Below are 21,062 nucleotides of genomic sequence, written 5' to 3' on the forward strand. Positions count from 1 at the left end.
ATGAATTTTTATTTTGATGTATTTATTTTGTCTTTTTGTTTTTTGTTATATATTATATTTTTTATATTATTTCATAATTTTTATCATATTATTATTCTTATTATTCTGATATTTTTATTATACTGTTATTTCTATTTTTTTTCTTTTTTTGTTTTCTTTAACTATCTTACTCTATTATCATTTTTGTTTCTTATTTTAAATGTTTGAGCTTTTCTTTTTTTACCTATATGTGAAAATTATTAATGGTTTACTTAACATAATTATATTTTTTTTACTATCAATCTAATAAACTGTAAACTGTAAATTTTCCAAATAAATAAAATAAAATAATTTATAGGTTTTCCTGCTAATTGTATCATCATGACTCGTTCAGATAACGGAATAAAGTTTCTCACACTTTTACTGATGTCGTCTTCCAGAATCACAGCAACACCATTCTTATGAGTGCCGTCAAGCGATCCCGAGTAGTAAGTCGTATATCCATTGCAATGCATCGTTTTTCCTGCTCCAGGCCATCTAGCTTCGCTTATGGCGAGCATCTGTATTTGGTTTTTTTTCATTTCTATTTGCAGATTTTCAATTTTACCTGCTTGATACATGGTCCTAACGTTCCATGTACCAATTTTTCGTATGTTCACCACTTTGAGTCCGGGGATTCTTAGCACCCCTGTCCCATTGAAGGGACGCCGGAGACTCGGGGCCGTGGTTTTAGGTTTTCTCTTCATGGTGGTTATACTAGGGATATGAGAGCACAGTAGTTTTCCCCAAACCTTCTGCTCCGCAGAATTCAAACCGATTGAGTGGCTGCCACGTCGCTTTGAATCTTCCATCTTTTGCCGTTTTAGTATATTGCATATACTTCCGCCGTGGATGGTACTGACAGAGCTGCTGCCCACTGCCAGGGAATTTTTTTATGGAGTTTCCTTCTCTATGAAAGGTGTTACGGTACCTTTCAAAACCGGGTTGTGCTTTTGTTAAGCGGCGGCACTTACTCGCCGCTGACCTGAGACCGTCATAGTGTTGTGTGACATTTTATAGAGTGAAACTTACCACGGATTCACTCATCACCACTCTTATCTCAGCGCTTCTTGTCCAGGACCACCATGTCGCCATGGTAGTTGACTACAAGAGTCGTTCCCCTATTTGCAACTTGGGGACCTGAGCGGTTGCATGGAGCTCTGCGCTGAGCTTAGTAATTACTCCGTGCGGACGGACGTGTGTTTCCATTTATGATATATTTACATATATTGACATTTTATTCACAATCATAATATTTATGAAATTAGTACCAAACAATGACGTTAACGTTGAGTACAAGTATCCAATATATTAAATTATCAACATTAAATAAAATTCACACTCAATATTAAATAATCAATTATGAAATAATTCAACATTGAAATATAATCCATTCAACACTCAATATTAAATATGAAATAATTCAACGTTAAACATTATCAATACTATCATTAATAAATCAATTGACGTTAATAATAAATTATTATCAAAAGAAATGTGATCGAAATTATGTGGGTAATTATGTAAATATGAAAATATTATAAATTTAAATTCCATTTAAAAAAAAAAATATGAAATCAAGCATAGGTAATGATTCTGAATATGTACTAACTTGCGAGGCGCCAGAAGAGCTAAATACTCATCCCAGCACCTCCTCTTTAGCTCCAATTTAACACAAAATTCTACATACTTATCGGGACAACACACAAACACACGTCCGCACCGAGCTCGCTCAACCCACACATACCAGCGACCGTAAAATAACCGACTGGTGCTATTGCAAACTGATATTGAAACACTGCTAAAGTCAAAGTCATAGTGGGATTTATCAAAAAACTTAAACTACAGGGCAAAAGTCGGAATTCTCGACAGGGCAGACCCTCTAGGCTCGGAAACGAGGCTCGGTCGACCCGCTCCATCCTGTCATTGGCTACTATTTGCAATGCCAATAGTATTGCCGTTCCCCTGAATCAACTCGACTTTAACCTGATGTAATACTCCGACATATACTGCCTGGTTCGCATATAATTTCGGACGGTTGGGCAGCGTATGGAAATATTCTGAATTCCGGAAAAAGTGGTTCACCAGGATAATTTCTTGGATCCAAATGATAGTGAAATACTTACGCAAAATGTGGAAAATATGTGGATGCGTGTGAAAAGAAAGATGAAGCGTCAATTTGACACAACGCGTGCCCGTTTTGATTCATATTTAGATGAATTTTTATTGAACCACAAACAAATGCGTGTATATTCCATTCGCAATATGTGGAATATTTCCGTACGATGCCAAACCGTCCGAAATTATATGGCGGTATTTGTCGGAGTATTTCATCAGGTAAAAATCGAGTTAATTCAGGGCACGGCAATACTATTGGCATCGGAAAGAGTAGCCATTGACAGGAAGGAGCGGTTCGACCGATCCTCGCTTCCGAGCCTAGAAGGCCTCGCTTCCGCCTTGTCGAGAATTCCGACTTTTACTAACTATAGTTAAATTATAATTATAAGTTTACTAGTGTTTTACCCTATGACTTATCATTGCATAGGTGTTGGCATATTAAGTTATTAAATAAATAAAAATTAAAAGAAATGTGTAGTCGGTCATGTGTTTGTTCCCCACGCGGTCGAATTTTTTTCAAAAACCTTTTAAATATATTCAATTTAATATTTATATTTAATTGTTCAATATGAAAAAAAAATCATAAAAACTACCTTCCTACCTACTTGTTAACAATATAAAAGACCAATAAAAAATTTAATTATTTATTTAAATAAATTTTCAAGTGATCGATGACGGTTAATTATCTGCCAAGAGGAAATATTGGTAATCAATAGTATATATTATACATATGTATGTGCCCATAATTATGAGAGTGGTCAAAGTCAAGAAAAAAATCGGGTGTGACCAACCCATGACTTTAACTATGTATTTGAGGAATATAAGAAGGCCACAAAACAAAATTCGATATTGAACCGTACAGACAAATTATGAAATATTAATTACTATGACAGCGATACAAGACAAAACTAAACGAAACTTGCACAAGACAAAAGTTCTATTTCCGGTTGTTGGATTTTGTTCAAATTTGTTTTAATACTAAAAATCACTATCAGTATTATACACATTAAATATCAATAAAAATAAATTAAAAGGTCAAAATAAAAGAATTAAATATTGTTTAAAAAAAAATACTACTTCCGGTTTACGAATTCTAACCAAAACGTTAGCAGCTCTAACGTAGTGCATAAATAATACAAATATAAATTTTCAGCTTAATACGTTCAGGAGTGTGGACAGAATCCAGGCGACAAATTTTTTGACCTTTCTAAGAGGAAAAAATCCCACTTCCGGTTTATTAAATTTAGTGATTTTATTATTTTCATCACATTGATACGAGAATTATACTTGAATTTTTTCGTGAAGAACAAACATGTTTAAGGGGTCGAATAAAATAGTAGAAGAAAAATCGAACATGAGTAAACTGTCACTTCCGGTTGAGGGATACTTACCAAATTTTATACATAACTTCGTATTATGCTTAAACTTCTAGATATGAAAGAGTGCAAAGAAGCATCAAACAAGTAAGATTGAACGAATCTTAGTCTTGAATACAGTTTTTGAACACATTTGTTTACTTTTAAAAAGTTTATACAAATCCTAATTCTTATAATCTTTTTATGTACTACGTACTGTATGTACAAAATAGCCAATAATACGTCGATACTATATGTACAAATAGCCAATAATTCGTCGATACTGTATGTACAAATAGCCACATCCTTTTTTTAATCAATAAAACATTTCAAATTTTTCAGCAACCCCAACGAATAGAATTTCTCTCATCTTCAGTTTCCAACAAATTAATCCTCTTGTCAGTTATAAATATTTGGTACGTATTTTACTTAAATTCTTTTTAATGGATTAAACATGTATTTAACTCTATTGTTCTTTGTTAACTTGGATTTTTCTTTATATTACAGTGATAACGAAATTTATGACATCGTTTGATTAATTAATCACATTAATCTTCTTAACGATCATCAATATTTGGTAAGTATTTTAAATAAATTCATTTAAATGGATATGACATGTATTTAAGAGCAACTCTGTATATTTGATTTTTTCTTTCCATCATAGGGATATCAAAAAATAAGACATCGTTTGAAAACACCCTTTACTCTCGATATTTACAGCTGTTAGTCTGTTTTTATTTAATCTTAATCTCTACTTGATTTCTCGTTCAAAATGGCATCCAGTAGCAGCATTGCTCCCGAAAAAGGCGAAGAAAATGTACTGCCGCCGTCTATGGAAATGTCATTTGACGAAAGATTAAAGAAATTTGTTCGAGATTTTGTAGTCGAAATAGAATCAACGTTACAATTACATTATGATGTTTTAGAGGGTAATATTAACAAAGCGGGATTGCCGCCAAAGGTAATAGAAACGACAATAGGATTGTTTGCGAATCACTTTATTGGCAAAGGAGCAGATAAAGTAGTTAAACTGTTTCAAACACCTTTGGCAAAGCCATTTGAGGTTATCGAAAAAAACAAATCATTAGAGTATTACCAAATAGTGTACAGCTTCCAACGATCAAAAGAAAACGGAAGAAAATTGTTTGTGGACATTGCTATTGACGTTTTTGCTAGTTTCGAATTTCAATTTTCCGGCATCACTTCTACGAGAGGAGATCAAAAGGCGATGCAAAGAGTAGCGAGAGATGCAGCCCATCGATTCTTAAGTCGGTTTAAAAGCGAAGGAAAATCTTATAGCGATATCACGATCTTATGTAAATTACAAAAAGGAGTTGATAAACTAAAAAAATCAATCACACCTCAATTACCTGCCGCAAAAGTTGACTACAAAATGAACGCCCTTAAGGTAGTAGAAGGGAAATCGAAGACCAAATACGAATTAATTCCTGAAAAAATTTCGAAACCTGGTTTGGACATTTCATACAAATGTAGAAAATGTAAAAGTGAAATTAGCGATTGGAATACATGTGAACTCTTTAAAAAGGTCGGGATCGCTGAAAAAATAATAGATTCAGATGATTACAATGTGTATACCACAAGTAAATCCAATTGCGAAAAATACGGGTATCGACTACTTTTACCAGATGAAAATGTGAATAAATACTTTTCTTCTGAAAAGTGTAAAACAAATTGCATGCATCCAGTGATTGTAAAAAGTAAAAACTTCTATGAATCACAGCGTGTAGAATTATTGAAATCTATTAATAAGAATGACCAAGTTACAATTCAGCAGAGAATTGTAAATTTGGCTAAAGAAACCAAGACAGATATTGCAGAACTTAAAGATGTGCATAAAAAAGGACATGATGATGTATTGAAAGCAATAGAAACACTTATTTCCCAACTGTCGGATATTATTACCAGATATGAGGATATTCAGAAACAATTCACAAAAGCAGAGGAAGACCGTAAATTAAAAGCAGCAGAAAACAAAGAACTTCATCAAGCAACAGTGAACAAGGTAGAGGTGCTCGCATCACATTTCAAAGAAGAGGTCGTTCCACAAATAAAAGAGGAGATTGTTATACAATTCAAAGATGTGAAAGAAACAATTGGACAATACGCCGTGGAAAAGCATAAAAGTGAACGAGTTTTATTCCGTGTGAAGAATCCCGCTATGTCATTTGAGGGAAGAGTAAATGAATTGGAAGAAGTACACAAAGCACTAATGAACAAACAAACCACTGTTATTTCACAGACAGCTTCAATCGTTGGTCTGGGTGGGATTGGAAAGACGGAGTTAGCAAAAAAATACGTGAATGAATACGAGAAATACTATTATAATATTATATTCATCAATGCGGAAAAGAGCGAAACAATATTAGAATCTTTTACGAGGCTGGCGACTAAAATTGCAGTTAAGTTGATTTCAAATGACGGAGAAGAACGAGACATAGCACATGTCGTGGAAGATATTTACGAAAATCTTATTGAAAGCGGAAACACACTCGTTGTATTTGATAATGTCGAGGAGTACAAATACATAAAAAGTTTTATTTTCAACAATAATTCTATAAACAGTAATAGCGTGTGCACGTTAATCACATCTCGATGTCAAATATGGAATATAGGAGATAAGGGCGTTATTAAAGTGGTTCAATTAGATATATTTACTGAAATTGAAGCAATTACCTATTTGAGAAAATCCCTAGAAAACGAAGTTGAAAATGATTTGAATTCATTGATGACTTTGCTGCAAAGGTTTCCGCTGGGGCTCAAGCAAGCAGTTGGGTACATTCGAGAGCAAAATCAAAAAACAAGCACTAGATTTAATGGAAAACCCTTCAGTGTTCAAGATTATCTTAAACTGTATAATGAAAAATGCAAAGAAGTACTTCAAAAAGGACTATGCGAAAATGACGATTTGTATGGAAAAACAGTAGCGACGACATGGAGAGTAACGATGGAAAAAATTGAAGGGAGTGGTGAATGCGGGGAATTGGCATCATCCCTTTTGAAAATCATGGCATATCTGGCTCCCGACAATATCGATATTGAGAAGATATTTTTAAAATTAGAAGACGATATTGACAAATTATATAAAGCTGTTGGTCTGCTTCATGATTACAGTATGATAAACAACGAAAAAGGTATAGTAAATATACATCGTTTGGTTCAAAAATCTATTCAAATGTACTTAATTGAGTTGAAAGATGAAGAAAATGTCCTGAATAAAGCGTTGAAACTGTTAGAAAGCAGTACGTTTGAAGAGCATATCGTGAAGGTATGGGTATATTCGTCTAATTACCCCGAAATTGTGAAAAACAATTATAATGATTTAAAAAATTATAATCCTATTGATTTATTTATTAAACATGGTAATGATACTATTGCGATCGCAAAAATACTAAGACTGGTTAAATGTGATTTAAATAAATCCATGCACCTTGCTTGTAAATACGGCAAATATGAGATCTTTGAATTTTTTATCGCACAAGGGGCTAATATCTATTACGCAACTAAGTTCAATGGCACATCTTTACATATGGCTGCGAATGGTGGTAGTGTTGACATTCTGCAATTGTTAATCGAAAAAGGTCTTGATGTCAATATGACTGACATATTCGGTAATAAACCAATATTCTATGCTTGTAAGAGATACAGAACTGGAGCATTAAAGCATCTGTTGAATTCGGGAGCACATCCAACTGCAATTAGCCCACGAGGAAATACAGTATTCCATTGTCTCGCGAATAAAAATGCTGTAGAAGAATTCAAATTGCTTCTGAGCGCGGGAGCCGATCCCAATATTCGAGATACAAATTATTTATCGCCATTACATTCGGCTGCAATGAGTGGTAGTGTTGACATTCTACAATTGCTAATCGATAAAGGTTTTGATGTCAACATGACTGACAAAAAAGGTAACACACCACTTCTCTGTGCTGCTCGGAAGAACAGAACTGGAGCATTTAAGCATTTGTTGAATTCGGGAGCACATCTAACGGCAATTAATTCGGAAGGACATACAGCACTCCATATTTGCGCGGAAAACGATGCTTTGGAAGAATTTAAATTGCTTCTGAGTGCGGATGTCGATCCCAATATTCGAGATAAAAATGATCAATCACCATTACATTTGGCTGCAACGCGTGGTAGTGTTCAAATTCTGCAATTGCTGATCGATAAAGGTCTTGATGTAAATATGACTGACCTATTCGGTAACACACCACTTCTCTGTGCTGCTCGTAAGAATAAAACTGGAGCATTAAAGCACTTGTTGAATTCGGGATCATATCCAACCGCATTTAACTCGAAAGGAAAAACAGTACTCCACCTTCTCGCGGAAAATAATGCTGTGGAAGAATTCAAATTGCTTCTGAGCGCGGGAGCCGATCCCAATATTCGAGATACAAATTATGTATCGCCATTACATTCGGCTGCAATGAGTGGTAGTGTTGACATTCTACAATTGCTAACCGATAAAGGTCTTGATCTCAATATGAAAGACCTATTCGGTAACACACCACTCGTCTTTGCCGCTCGGAAGAATAGAACTGAAGCATTAAAGCATTTGTTGAATTTGGGTGCACATGTAAATTCAACTGACTCGCAAGGAAAAACAGTACTCCATCTTCTCGCGGAAAATAATGCTGTGGAAGAATTCAAAATGCTTCTGAGCGCGGGAGCCAATCCCAATATTCTAGATAGTGTAAATTATCAATCGCTATTACATTCGGCCTCAACGGGTTGAAGTGTCGGCATTCTGCAATTGCTAATCGATAAAGATTTTGATGTCAATATGACCGACAAAAAAGGTAACACACCACTTCTCTGTGCTGCTCGGAGGAATAGAACTGGAGCAATTAAACATTTGTTGAATTTGGGAGCACATGCAACTGCAGTTGACTGGAATGGAAAAACAGTACTCCATCTTCTCGCGGAAAATGATGCTGTGGAAGAATTCAAATTACTTCTGAGCGCTGGAGTCGATCCCAATATTCGAGATAAAAATGATCAATCACTATTACATTCGGCTGCAACGGGTGGTAGCGTCGACATTCTGCAATTGCTAATCGATAAAGGTCTTGATGTCAACATGACTGACAAAAAAGGTAACACACCACTTCTCTGTGCTGCTCGGAAGAACAGAACTGGAGCATTTAAGCATTTGTTGAATTCGGGAGCACATCTAACGGCAATTAATTCGGAAGGACATACAGCACTCCATATTTGCGCGGAAAACGATGCTTTGGAAGAATTTAAATTGCTTCTGAGTGCGGATGTCGATCCCAATATTCGAGATAAAAATGATCAATCACCATTACATTTGGCTGCAACGCGTGGTAGTGTTCAAATTCTGCAATTGCTGATCGATAAAGGTCTTGATGTAAATATGACTGACCTATTCGGTAACACACCACTTCTCTGTGCTGCTCGTAAGAATAGAACTGGAGCATTAAAGCACTTGTTGAATTCGGGAGCACATCCAACCACATTTAATTCGGAAGGAAAAACAATACTCCATCTTCTCGCGGAAAATAATGCTGTCGAAGAATTCAAATTGCTTCTGAGTGTGGGAGCCGATCCCAATATTCGAGATAAAAATAATCAATCGCTATTACATTCGGCTGTAACTGGTGGCAGTGTCAATATTCTGCAATTACTAATCGATAAAGGTTTTGATGTCAATATGACTAACAAATTCGGTGAATCGCCACTTCTTATGGCCGCCTCTTCTGGTGAATGTAAAGTAATAAAATGCTTACTTGAGAACGATGCTGATCCAAAAATTTTATCTAAACAAGGAAATTCTTTATTATACAATGCTGCTTTTGGATGTGACCTCCCGACATTTCACTTCATTAAAGAATTGGGCTTCAATCTCACAGATGTTAATAATATTGGAAATTCTTTGTTGCATTCAGCTGTACACGGAAGAAATAAAAATATGATCAAATTTTTGGTTGAAAAAGGAATCCATCCAAATATTGCTAATAAATTTGGATTGACTCCATTGCACAATTGTTGCTATGTAGGATATATGTACACCCATATGATGAATATGCTAATTAGACTGGGTGCTAATATAAATATAACGACCAAATCGAACTGCACGCCCCTGCACTTTGCAGCAACTGGGAATAATCTTCACACTGCCGTTGTATTGATAGAAAAAGGTGCTGACATCAACATTGCTAACAATTTAGGCCAATCTGCTTTACACTATGCATCAATAAAATGTAATCTGGAAATCATTGGGCTTCTACTGACAAACGGTGCTAAAGTAAATGCGTTAGATTCTAAAGGACGAACACCACTACACCACCTTTCACGAAATGGTAAATTCAAAGTTGTGAAACGATTGCTGAAACATGGCGCCGATCCTCGCAACTTGGATAAAGCAGGCCACTCACTGCTGCATCTGGCCGCCATTCACTTCCGATACCAAGCTGTAGATTATGTTATCAGAAACGTAGAGGGCATTGACGTGAATGGCCTAGATGTAGAGGGCAAAACTCCTCTTCATTTGGCAGCCGAGTGTGGAAGAGTCTCCATCGTCGGTCTTCTCATCCGAAATGGAGGCAACACTAGCGCCACGGACAAAAACGGAAGCACGCCTTTAGACTTGGCAAATAAATTTAACCGTACCAAAGTCATGGATTTCTTCAATTCAGGCTTGCGAGGTAATTTGAGTGCGTCATCTTGATTTGTTTTCTTTTTCAAATTGATTAAATGTGATTTTAACAGTTTGTTTCATTTTCTAATTACAACCACTCGATAATCTCAACGTAGAAATTTCTTCACCAATCGAATTCTATATATATAATACTTCATACGAGTGCCATTTACAAGGAATAAATCGCTGTCATGAATGAAACTGTTGATTGGAAATGTGTCTAAAACAATTAAATAATTTTATATTATTAAGTTGGATGAATCATTTAAATATTAAGTGTTAATACCTATTTATGTACATGTATTATTTTTACTTTACGTTGATAGATTTGTATATTTGTGAAGATAATTGACTCTAATTTTCGAAATATTCTTGTTTATTTAATATTATGGCCTAAATGTTTACATCATGTTTGAATTTAACATTTCTTTATGTAAATTATTAATTAAAAATTAATTTTCTTAAAATATTTTATCGTATATATTCCTATAGCGGAACACTTTTTTGTCTTATATTTTGAAATTGAGTATTTTTCATAATATTTGATTGGGTTAGTTGCAAATTACGTAATGGCATATTTGTATTTTATTTTAACATATTAGCCACAGTGACATTACAGAGAATTCCAACGCGTTACTGTGGCCAGTCATTCAATTATAACTATACAATAATAATATAATATAACATAACATAACATCGTCATAATAATGATATTACATCATAATAATAATAATAACATATCATAACATTTATAATTGTTAAAAACAACTACTGGCGTTCCTCAACAACAGGATTGTGTATTATCCAATTTAATAGCTTAAAAAAAAGTGCCTTCCCATAAACATAACACGACGAGAGTCCAATGAGTTGAAACCTAACGCCCCTAATAGGAAGGCACTAGGATATAGCCAAGGATAATAACCATAATGTAAAAATTATTGTTACATATGTAGGTAGCAATATAACAATAATTTTCTGAGCATGCTAAAATTTCAATCCCTAAGCACATTAAACCCGAAACTTATTATATTTGTCATCATTAAATTCTACGAATAATCTTTTTATAAAATATGTAATAGATTTTTTTATTCCTCTCGGCGGCCTTGCATATGTACAATATCAATTTTAAGTATATGTATGTATTATATCGTTTTAAAATATTTCTAGCACATTTTACTAACAGGCTTCAAAATAAATAAATAATTTTATCAGATAACGACGTCCGATGAGATAACAATTCATATTAATACAGCTTTTCGCAGTGTAGTTCTATCAGTACTTCAATCGATTGAAAAACAAATATTATATGTAAAAATACCGTTCTTTAATTCCATTTAAACTCTTGTACGTTCATACATTGATTCACCTAAAGAAATTTATTAATTAATCAATTTGATTCTAATACATGTTAGCTGCCATCTAAAACTTCTATGACAAAAATTGAAATAAAAACCCGTCTAACGAATAAAAAATACAGAAGTGTCTAACCCACGACTTTACCTATGTATTTGAGAAATATATAAAATATAAAAAATAAAATTCGATAGGGAAACATACATACATAAACGTTCACACATACCGGCTATGAGAAAATTTGTGGGGCACTTATGTGGGGAAAGGCACAGAAGGCAAAAGCTCTACTTCCGGTTGTTGGATTTTGATAAAACAAAACTTTACTTAACATCACTTAATATTATCATAAATTTTAAACGTATAAATGAATTTAAAAGGTCAAAATAAAACCATTAAACAATGTTGTAAAAAAGTTACTTCATCTGGTTAACGAATTTTATCCAGAACCGCATCAACTTAAGTAAGTACATAAAGAATACAAATATAAATTTTCAGCTCGAAACATTCAGTGGTGTGGAAGAAATCGAGTAGTCACTCACATTGATATAAGGATTATACTTGAATTTTCTCGTGAAGAATGCACATATTTAAATGATCGAAAAAATAGTGAAGAAAAATCGAACAATAATAAACTGCCTCTTCTGGTTGACGGTTTTTCACAAAGTTTTTATATGTGTTATTAATCTTAATTTTTTAAATATAAAATTTTAGTTTAATAAACTTAAAGGTTTCAGAGACAAACATTGATTCTCTAGAGCAGGGTTTCTCGAACTTTTTTTGCAATGAAACACTTCGCAAACCCGGAAATTTCAACTTTAATTTAAAGTAAAAATTTAAGTAAAAATTTAAATAAAAAGTATATTAAAACACATTTTTATTCATTATTTTTAAATATAAAACTATAATATAATATAAACATAAAAATATGAATAAATAAAGCACTTAATCACTTTGATGACTTTGAGTCCTTGAATTGCATATGTTCTTGATATCAGACACAATACTAGTAAGTTGCATTCTAATATCTGGTGAGGCGTCGAGCCTGTTCCTGTACTTTGACTTCGTTGCAGCATAAAAAGAAAATCCCGCTTTGCATAATTAAGTTGTAGAAAACGGAAGTAAAATAATAATAGTTTGTTTGAAAAACTTCTGAGAAACTCACCCAGAAATAATTTAAATGCTGATCTTTGTATTTTTTTTTCAAATCAGAGTCACTAATTAACTCAATCAGATTTTCATAGTCACATGCGCTTAAGCCTACTGGTTTGCCTGTCACGGAAAATGAATTCCGAACACAGGAATCGGTCCTTACTAGTTTTCGGAAAGTATTGCAAAAAAGTTGTTTTTAAGTTATGTATGTAGGTGTCCTAAAAATACTTTGGAAACTTCTTCATCTACTTTAAAATTTAATGCATTCAAACATTCATGTAAGGCAGGAAAACAATTAACATTGTCTAAAATTGTATTTTTTTATCAAAAGATGCAATTTTATCTCTTGTATTAATAATTTTAATGCTTTTTCCTTATAATGATAAGTTAACTTCATTGCACTTGGTAAAAATATCTGTCAGATATGCAAGTTTTATCAATCGTGAAGGATTTGTTAAAACTTCAACAAAATTTTGTCCTGAATTATTTTTTGCCTTCAATAACTCACTTCGATGTTCATAAAGTCTTAATAGTGCTTGTCCTCTATATAGCCTACTCACTTCAGTATGTAATAAAAGTGCTTTGTGTCGACTACCAAATTTTAAATAATCTGGATTGAAGTGGTCTTGATTTTACATAAATTAACACTTTCACGGCTTCATCAATATATATATTTTTTTTTAATTTGTGGACTTTTTTTTAGTCACCATTGCTTGTCTATACATAATACAATGACTGCTGGTGGCTCTTGTAGCCACTTTATGGATACGTGATACAACACCTTTCATCTTTCCTACCATTGCTCGAGCACCATCTGTATAAATATCAATACACTTCTCCCAACGTACATACATATCTCTTGATTTGCATTGTGATCATTAATACAATTGAATATATTTTCTCCTGTAGTTTGTCCATTTATATATGCGCACATGAGAAAATATTCTTCAATACTTTTATCATATGTGTGACGAACAAATACTAGTAGTACAGCTAGTCCTGCGACATATATAGATTCGTCAATTTGCAATGCATATTCACTGCAAATTCCAAGACGATGAATTCACTCTTTTTATATGCTATTAGAAAGATATTTAATGCGTCGTAAAACATTATTGTGGAGATTGATCTTCACTTGCCTTTCAAAATGAAGTAGAAGATCTTTTTTTTTTTTGAGTTTTAATTGCTTTTTATTATTACTAAATTACATATGTTCACAATACATCTTATATCTATTTTAATAGCTACTGATCTACTGATCATTTTCTATTTTACAATTTTAATTTAATTTTGTTAGTAATCATAGTATTATATTATTCTAATGTTAATATACAGCATAATAGGAAAAAGAGCTGAAAAACCAAGTAGAAGATCTTTAAATGTGTTGCAGTGTATTAAACCTTTCCAAATTATCGCAAAACACCTATTCAGGTGTTTTGCGATAAAAAAAACATACACACATTTTTTATGGATCATGAAAACGTGATTAGTGATCGATTCTGAGTTTGAATCACTCAAAATCTCGAGTTCAAATTTTCGCATGATCACAAAACTTCATATATTGTTACTACGTACATATGTAGATAAACTAAAAATTACAATAATTTTAATATTTAAAATGAATACAATTTTAATATTTAAAATGAATACAATTTTAATATTTAAAATGAATACAATTTTAATATTTAAAATTAATACAATTTTAATATTAAAATTTTTATTTCAGAATCCCAAAACTTAAGAATTTAATTTATTATTATTTAATATAGCGTTCGGAAACGTTGTCGAAATGTTTTTATATAAATTTTCGAACGCGGTCTGTCGACCTGACGACATATATCTTACATGAAAGGGAAGCCGGGCTGATCCAAACCACTCGCCCGGAAAGGAGAGATTGCGTTTTTCACCCTTAATCGGCCGGGTTTCGCCTTGTTTTTATTTTCGCCCCCGTTTCTTCATTTTCATTTTCAATTTCAGCTTATCGATTTTGTTGTCGGCGACTGACGACGAGTTACGTTTTAAATAAAACGCTAATGTAACATCCAAGTGGCGGCCGTAACACAAAAGCGTCACGCCATGTACTCTAACGAACCTGTCAAAATGTCGACGTACAAAAAGATATCGATGTACAAACATACATACATATATTGAGTGTATTTTATCCAACGCAGAATAGTTTCATTGACAGCCTAAAATTTCATATATTTTTTTTTTGCATAATTTTGACATAATATGGTGTACTGACTGCAAATCAAAAAGCCAATTATTTGCTATTTAAAAAAAAAATCATTCTTACCGTATTCAAAATTATTAATAATATTGCAATGTATCAGATAGTTTTGGATATATTACGATTTTAAATGTGACAAAATTTCATACATTTTTACATACCTCCTTTACGTTTTACATGGCTTTCGTGTGAGTGGTCATTTTTATCTCTTATCCGATCGTTTTCATACTTTGCCATATTGCTCATTTTGGTCATCAATACACGTTAATGTATCGTCTACCATTACGTTGGAGATAAAATATCGTATACAACGCGTTTTAAAAACGGGGCCCGTAAACCTTCCTGATGTTAAATAAGCGTTCGTCCCGTGTCTTCCAACCTGTTCGCCTTTATATGGCCATATAAGATTTTAATTGTGTAAACGCCTATAATTCACTCTATATTTTATAGAATTTGCTCTTTAGGTTCTCGTTATCTCTAATATTTAAATATTTATAGTTTTAACTCTCATATGTATATATATAAATTTCAAATTTGGCGTCTAGCTTCATGTAATGTAATACACGATATATATATTGATTTTTGGCCAAATATGTCAAATCTGACATTTCACTGTATATCTCCTCAGTCGGTTTTATCTGCGAGATAAGTATTCAATAAGAAGTTATGTTGTATCTAATTGTTAATATGATTTACAATAACGCTTACATACATTTAGTTTTTTACAATAAGCTTAAATACATACATCACATACACTTATTTTTAGTTATCAGCTGATTTATTCACATACATACGTAACTTTGATACAAAATTGTAGACTAACTTTAAATACCAGGTAAAGTTAGTACTATTCTATTTAAAAATTCAAGATAATTTTGAGTTTATAATGATTTTAAAGGCGATATATTTTAATTTCATGCGTTATTTGCATAATTTTGACACAATTTGGTGGACTGACTCTAAATCACAAAGCCAATTGTTTGCTATTTAAAAACAAGAAGCACAAATAATATTTCAATGCATAAGATAATCTTGGATTTATTAAGATTTTAAATATGACATATTTTCGTCGTACAAAATTTCATACATTTTTCGCGTACATAAGTAACTTTGATACAAAATTGTGGACTAATTTTAAATTACCAGGTCAAGCAATGACTATTCTCATAAAGGGTCATTTTCACTCCATTTAAAAATATAAGCATTATTGATGTGTGGAAGATAATTTTGAGTTTATAATGATTTTAAAGGTGATATATTTGAATTTCATACGTTATTTGCATAATTTTGACACAATATGGTGTACTGACTGTAAATCACAAAGCCAATTATTGATTATTTAAAAAAGCAACATTCTTACTCTTTTCAAAGTTGTAAGTATCATCGCAATGTATAAGATAATCTTGGGCTTATTGCGATTTTAAATGGCATATTTTCGTCGTAAAAAATACATAACTATGATACAAAATTGTATATGTAGACTAACTTTAAATTACCATGTCAAGTTATTACTATTCATACAAAGGGTAATTTTCACTCTTTTTAAAAATATAAGTATTATTGATCTGTAGGAGATAATCTTGAGTTTATAAGGATTTTAAAGGTGATAGATTTTCGTCACATAAAATTTTTTTGGCAAAAATTAAGAAACAATACTATTAACAGACTGAAGTCAGTAGGTAAACTAATTATTATTTATACACAGCTTTATTTTTAGGCTATTAAAATATGGGTGAGTTATTGCAATGAGAAAGATAATGTCTTATTTATGAGTCACTATTTAAAAGCGACATATTTTCATGTTGTACTATCGGAAATGCTAAAAATTTAAATATTATATCAAAATTTTCAATGAAAATTTAATACAAATTAACTTTTTAAAAAAATGTAAACGATTACATTGTTGATTATGTTATTATTTTTCGCAACCTCGTTCCGAGTCGCGTAAAATAAATTAGATGTGCTTTGTGTTCGAAGCGTTTATGTGTCGGTGGTTTGAATAATTTTGCAATTTTGCGTATTGCATTTGAATTTGTTTTGGTTTTGATATTTTAAAATATTTCAATGAATATTCTATGAGACGAATAGTTCACAGACGTTCTCGTTTTTCTTCTATTTATTATTTAAAGCAGTTTTAACTTCAAAATTTCGCACAAGTCACACGAAGCAATAATTTTAGCGAATGATACGTATTTTTCAAACTGAAAAAGTATGAATCAACGTCTGAATATTTAAATTCAACAAAAAGACACATAACACTACCCAAGTTGAATTTCTAAAAAGAGAACTCATTAACAAACAAGAAAAAAATGAAATCGAAATATCTAAATAATTTGTATATGTAATTTATATCAAATATTTAATAGATCAATTGCTCGGTTAAAATATTTAATCAGTACATTAATTTAATCAAATAATACCAATTTTTGCAAGCGATTAATTTTCTTGCGGTTTGTGTAGTTTTAATTAGGCATAATATCGATTTAAGGCAGTGGTTCCCAAACTTATTGTGCCCCCATGAAATAACTGTACATAACAGCATAATAGAAAAATATAAATTTAATTTTGATGTGTTGAATGGTAAATGGTGATTAAAATACAAAATAAAATACAAAAAGAAATCTTTTTGATATTTGAAGAAGTATTTATTTTATAATACTTTTGACTTTGACTTTGAAGTGACTTTTATTTTAAAACACAAAAACACACTTTTATTCTTTCACGGAGATGTGTGAACCTGATGGTATGATATGATATTATTTATGCTTATGTAGGAGTAACATTGACTGCCATCAGGAGAGTTTTCATTAATTGATTCTATTTCTATTCTATATTCTTCATCCAATTATATTATATCACTTTATGTTTAATTATGCATTGTCCTATTTAGTCATATTTTAGTTTTTATTATTTTCTTTGTCATTTGTTTGTCTATATGTACATATGTATGTAGGTACTAGATATATGTACATATTATGTAATTTGTAAAAGTCTATAATTGGGCTCAGATGTTATTTTGTTATATTTATTCTTTATTTTTATACATTTCTACATCTGTTGCCTGTTTTAAATAAATAAACATTGGTAAGTCTCGTTATCAGTATCTAGGGCTTCCAATCCCGGAAGGTTACTTCAGCACCGGGATTGCAGTGCTGGGAATTTCCGATCCCGGGATTTCAAATGTATAAGAAAAATAAGTTCAATTGCATGTTTTCATATTTCAAAAACGTTCAATTGCATTTTGCAAACTCACCCGATGTTTCACGCAAAAAATACTCCCATATTGGCGTACTAATTTTGGGAGTTTGGCTACATTCTTTAAATTTTCGGTTCGCATCCATAAATTTAGATTAAATAAAACACATCCGAAAATGTAATTAAATAAAGTAAAAAACATCGCTTTGATTCATTGATTCATTTTTTACAAATAGTTTGTACCGTCCAGTAATTATTCATCGAAACAATCCACCTAATATAAAAAAAACTTCAATTACATTTACGTTATGTAAAAAATTCGGATGTGACCAACCTACGACTTTATCTATGTATTTGAGGAATATAAGAAGGATAAAAAACAAAATTCGATAATCGAACATATGTACATATTTATTTTATTTATTTATTTTTATTGTTACAAATCAATATACAATTGTAATTACAGATTTGCTCCAAATTGTACGACGGGTGTACGTTAACGAAATACAGAATACATAATTAATCAGAAATCCAGTAATACATATACAATCAGAATATATAGCATATAACAATTAATCAGAAATAATAATCATAGAGACATTTATGGATTATTTTTAGATTTTTTTTGTGTACAATTTTTATACATATAATAAATACGAAATTATAGAGATGTCTATAGAGATATCCATAGATTTCAGATTACTGTGCATAATTATTACAAATTATACACAGGCAGATTTTTGTGACAACAGGAATAGATCTAATACCAATTTTCAGGAACCGTTTCAGCAATGATCAGATAAAATTGGCAAACTCTGATAGAGAAACGATCGATTTGGAGTCACAAAACCCCCAAATATAACTAGCAGATGGCGAGGACTCGAACCTTTGACCTCAGTGGTGCTAAATATATACGCTACCACTAAGCCAAACTGCAAAAATATGTATGTACATACATGTTCACACATACCGGCTATGAGCATTTTCAATACAAATTGAACACAAATGTAGGAAAACTTACACAAGACAAAAGTTCTACTTCCGGCTTACGAATTCCGACCAAAAAAGAATACAAATATAAAATTTCAGCTAAATATGTTCAGGGCGTGGAAAGAATCGTTGTCACAACATTTTTGACTTTTCTAAGAGGAAAAAATCCCGCTTCCGGTTATGAATTTAGTGATTCATAACCGGAATTCATATTAAGTGATTTTTTTTCATTACATTGATACAACAATTATACTTAATTTTTTACGTGAAGAGCACACATGTTAAAGGGGTCGAAAAAAATAGTGGAAGAAAAAATTGAACAAGAGTAAACTGCCACTTCCGGTTGATGGATGCTTACCAACTTTTATATGTATATAACTTGCTATTAAACTTAAAACTCTAGATATAAAATTTCAGTTCAATAAATTAAAGGATTTCTTAGAAAAACAAAAAAAGCTTGATTCTCTAAATTAAAAGTACTACTTTCATACCATTTCGTGGAAACGGCAAGCCGGCATCGAAACGGGTGGAAGAAATGGGTGGCAAACAAATCGACTATGACTGTCATTGCTCATCCCACCATTGTTCATTATATAATGTTGTTTCATGTTTTTTCCATATTATTTTTGTAAAAATAATATTTTTAAAGAAATTTCTGCCAGCACCGTAATTCCGGTATTCAGACTAGTTTCAAAACCGGGATTCACGGTACCAGAAAACACCGGGATCCCGGGATCCTGGGATTGGAAGCCTTAGTGGTATCTTTGTTCAAACATTGGTTTCAGCTCCTCATTTGTGAATTATTCAATAAATATCTTCTGTATTAATACGAACTCATCTGAGTTGGTGGCTCTACTTGCAAAAGGGTCCAACACCCAATTTGGGATAACCAAGTGAAGAATGTCTTCAAATCTTTGGCTGAGGTCAGAATACAAAGCCGTTAAGAGGGCTGGATACCCGAAACCTTAATTTTGCTGCCTTTCCCTTCTTCGATATATGTATATATTGAGTGAATTTATATATTGAGTGAATGCCACAGTTGCGCCTCGACCAGATAATACCTATTTTAAATCGACAAAATCGAGGTTTCGTATTCTCCAGTTTTCTCCTACTAAACTGGACCAATTTAAAAAAAACTTCGTCATCGGTATGAGAAAGATATTTTCTATGTTTCTGTTGTCGTATTTTTTTAAAAATCAACCGTTAAATTAGCACGCTGGACTCTTTTTGTGGGTGTAAACACGAGGCGATTTTATAGATGTTTGGTGGCTCCTAGCTCCTATAAAAAATAACTAATCAAAAAAATAAAAAAACAATATAAACATATGATATCCATAACATATTAAAAAATAATTTCTCTAGTGCCATAATTGAGGAAGGGAGAAGTGTAATACGTTTGTATGGACAAGTCGCTGGTGTTCATCTCTCTTAAGTGTTGACAATAAGCAAGCAAGCCTTCATTTCAATTTTGCAATCTTGAAAAATTTTGAAACTGAGAGCATTCTCCTCTCCCCATTTTTTGCTTGTATAGAATAATTGCAACAAACGCAGATATTATACTTTTAATTTTAATTAAATTTAATTTATCACCTTGAAGCTTCAAATAAGTTTCGTTAAATTTGGAAAAATAAATCAGTCAGTATAATATAGTATAATATAATTCAGTCATTAATATTTTTTTATATTAAACTTTTATGCTGATTCCCTGACGTTGTCCCCGCACCCCCAAATTATTTTTAATTTGCCACATATCCCCTTAGTGATCACTAAACCTAAACTTTGCCCCGTTTTTTGTTCATTGCTTTGTTAATTTTTATGATGAACCTTTTTTATGCTCTCTAGCTTTGTTGTTTGCCCTGTTTCCTGGAAAATAGACCAAAAAACGTCCTTTTTCCTAGAAAAAGCACGCTTCCGGTCCTACCTCTAGTGATCACAAGGACTCCTGGGGATCCGTAGGAACCACTTTGGAAAC

At 32.2% G+C, this 21,062-nt stretch overlaps 1 protein-coding gene across 1 annotated transcript; it reads left to right on the forward strand.

The window, feature by feature from the left end:
- The first annotated feature begins 8,837 nt into the window (after positions 1 to 8,837).
- On the forward strand, positions 8,838 to 10,458 carry LOC143919027 (uncharacterized). The gene has a single exon (XM_077441186.1). It carries the CDS (start codon positions 8,890 to 8,892, stop codon positions 10,201 to 10,203), a length of 1,314 nt encoding a protein of 437 aa, XP_077297312.1. The 5' UTR covers positions 8,838 to 8,889; the 3' UTR covers positions 10,204 to 10,458.
- The last annotated feature ends 10,604 nt before the right edge of the window (positions 10,459 to 21,062 follow it).

Source organism: Arctopsyche grandis, chromosome 11 (genome assembly GCF_051622035.1).
Source record: "Arctopsyche grandis isolate Sample6627 chromosome 11, ASM5162203v2, whole genome shotgun sequence".
Taxonomy (NCBI): Eukaryota; Metazoa; Arthropoda; class Insecta; order Trichoptera; family Hydropsychidae; genus Arctopsyche; species Arctopsyche grandis.

Excerpts from the sequence above, each read along its gene's own strand:
- LOC143919027 (XM_077441186.1), top strand. The coding sequence starts at position 8,890 with ATGACTGACCTATTCGGTAACACACCACTTCTCTGTGCTGCTCGTAAG.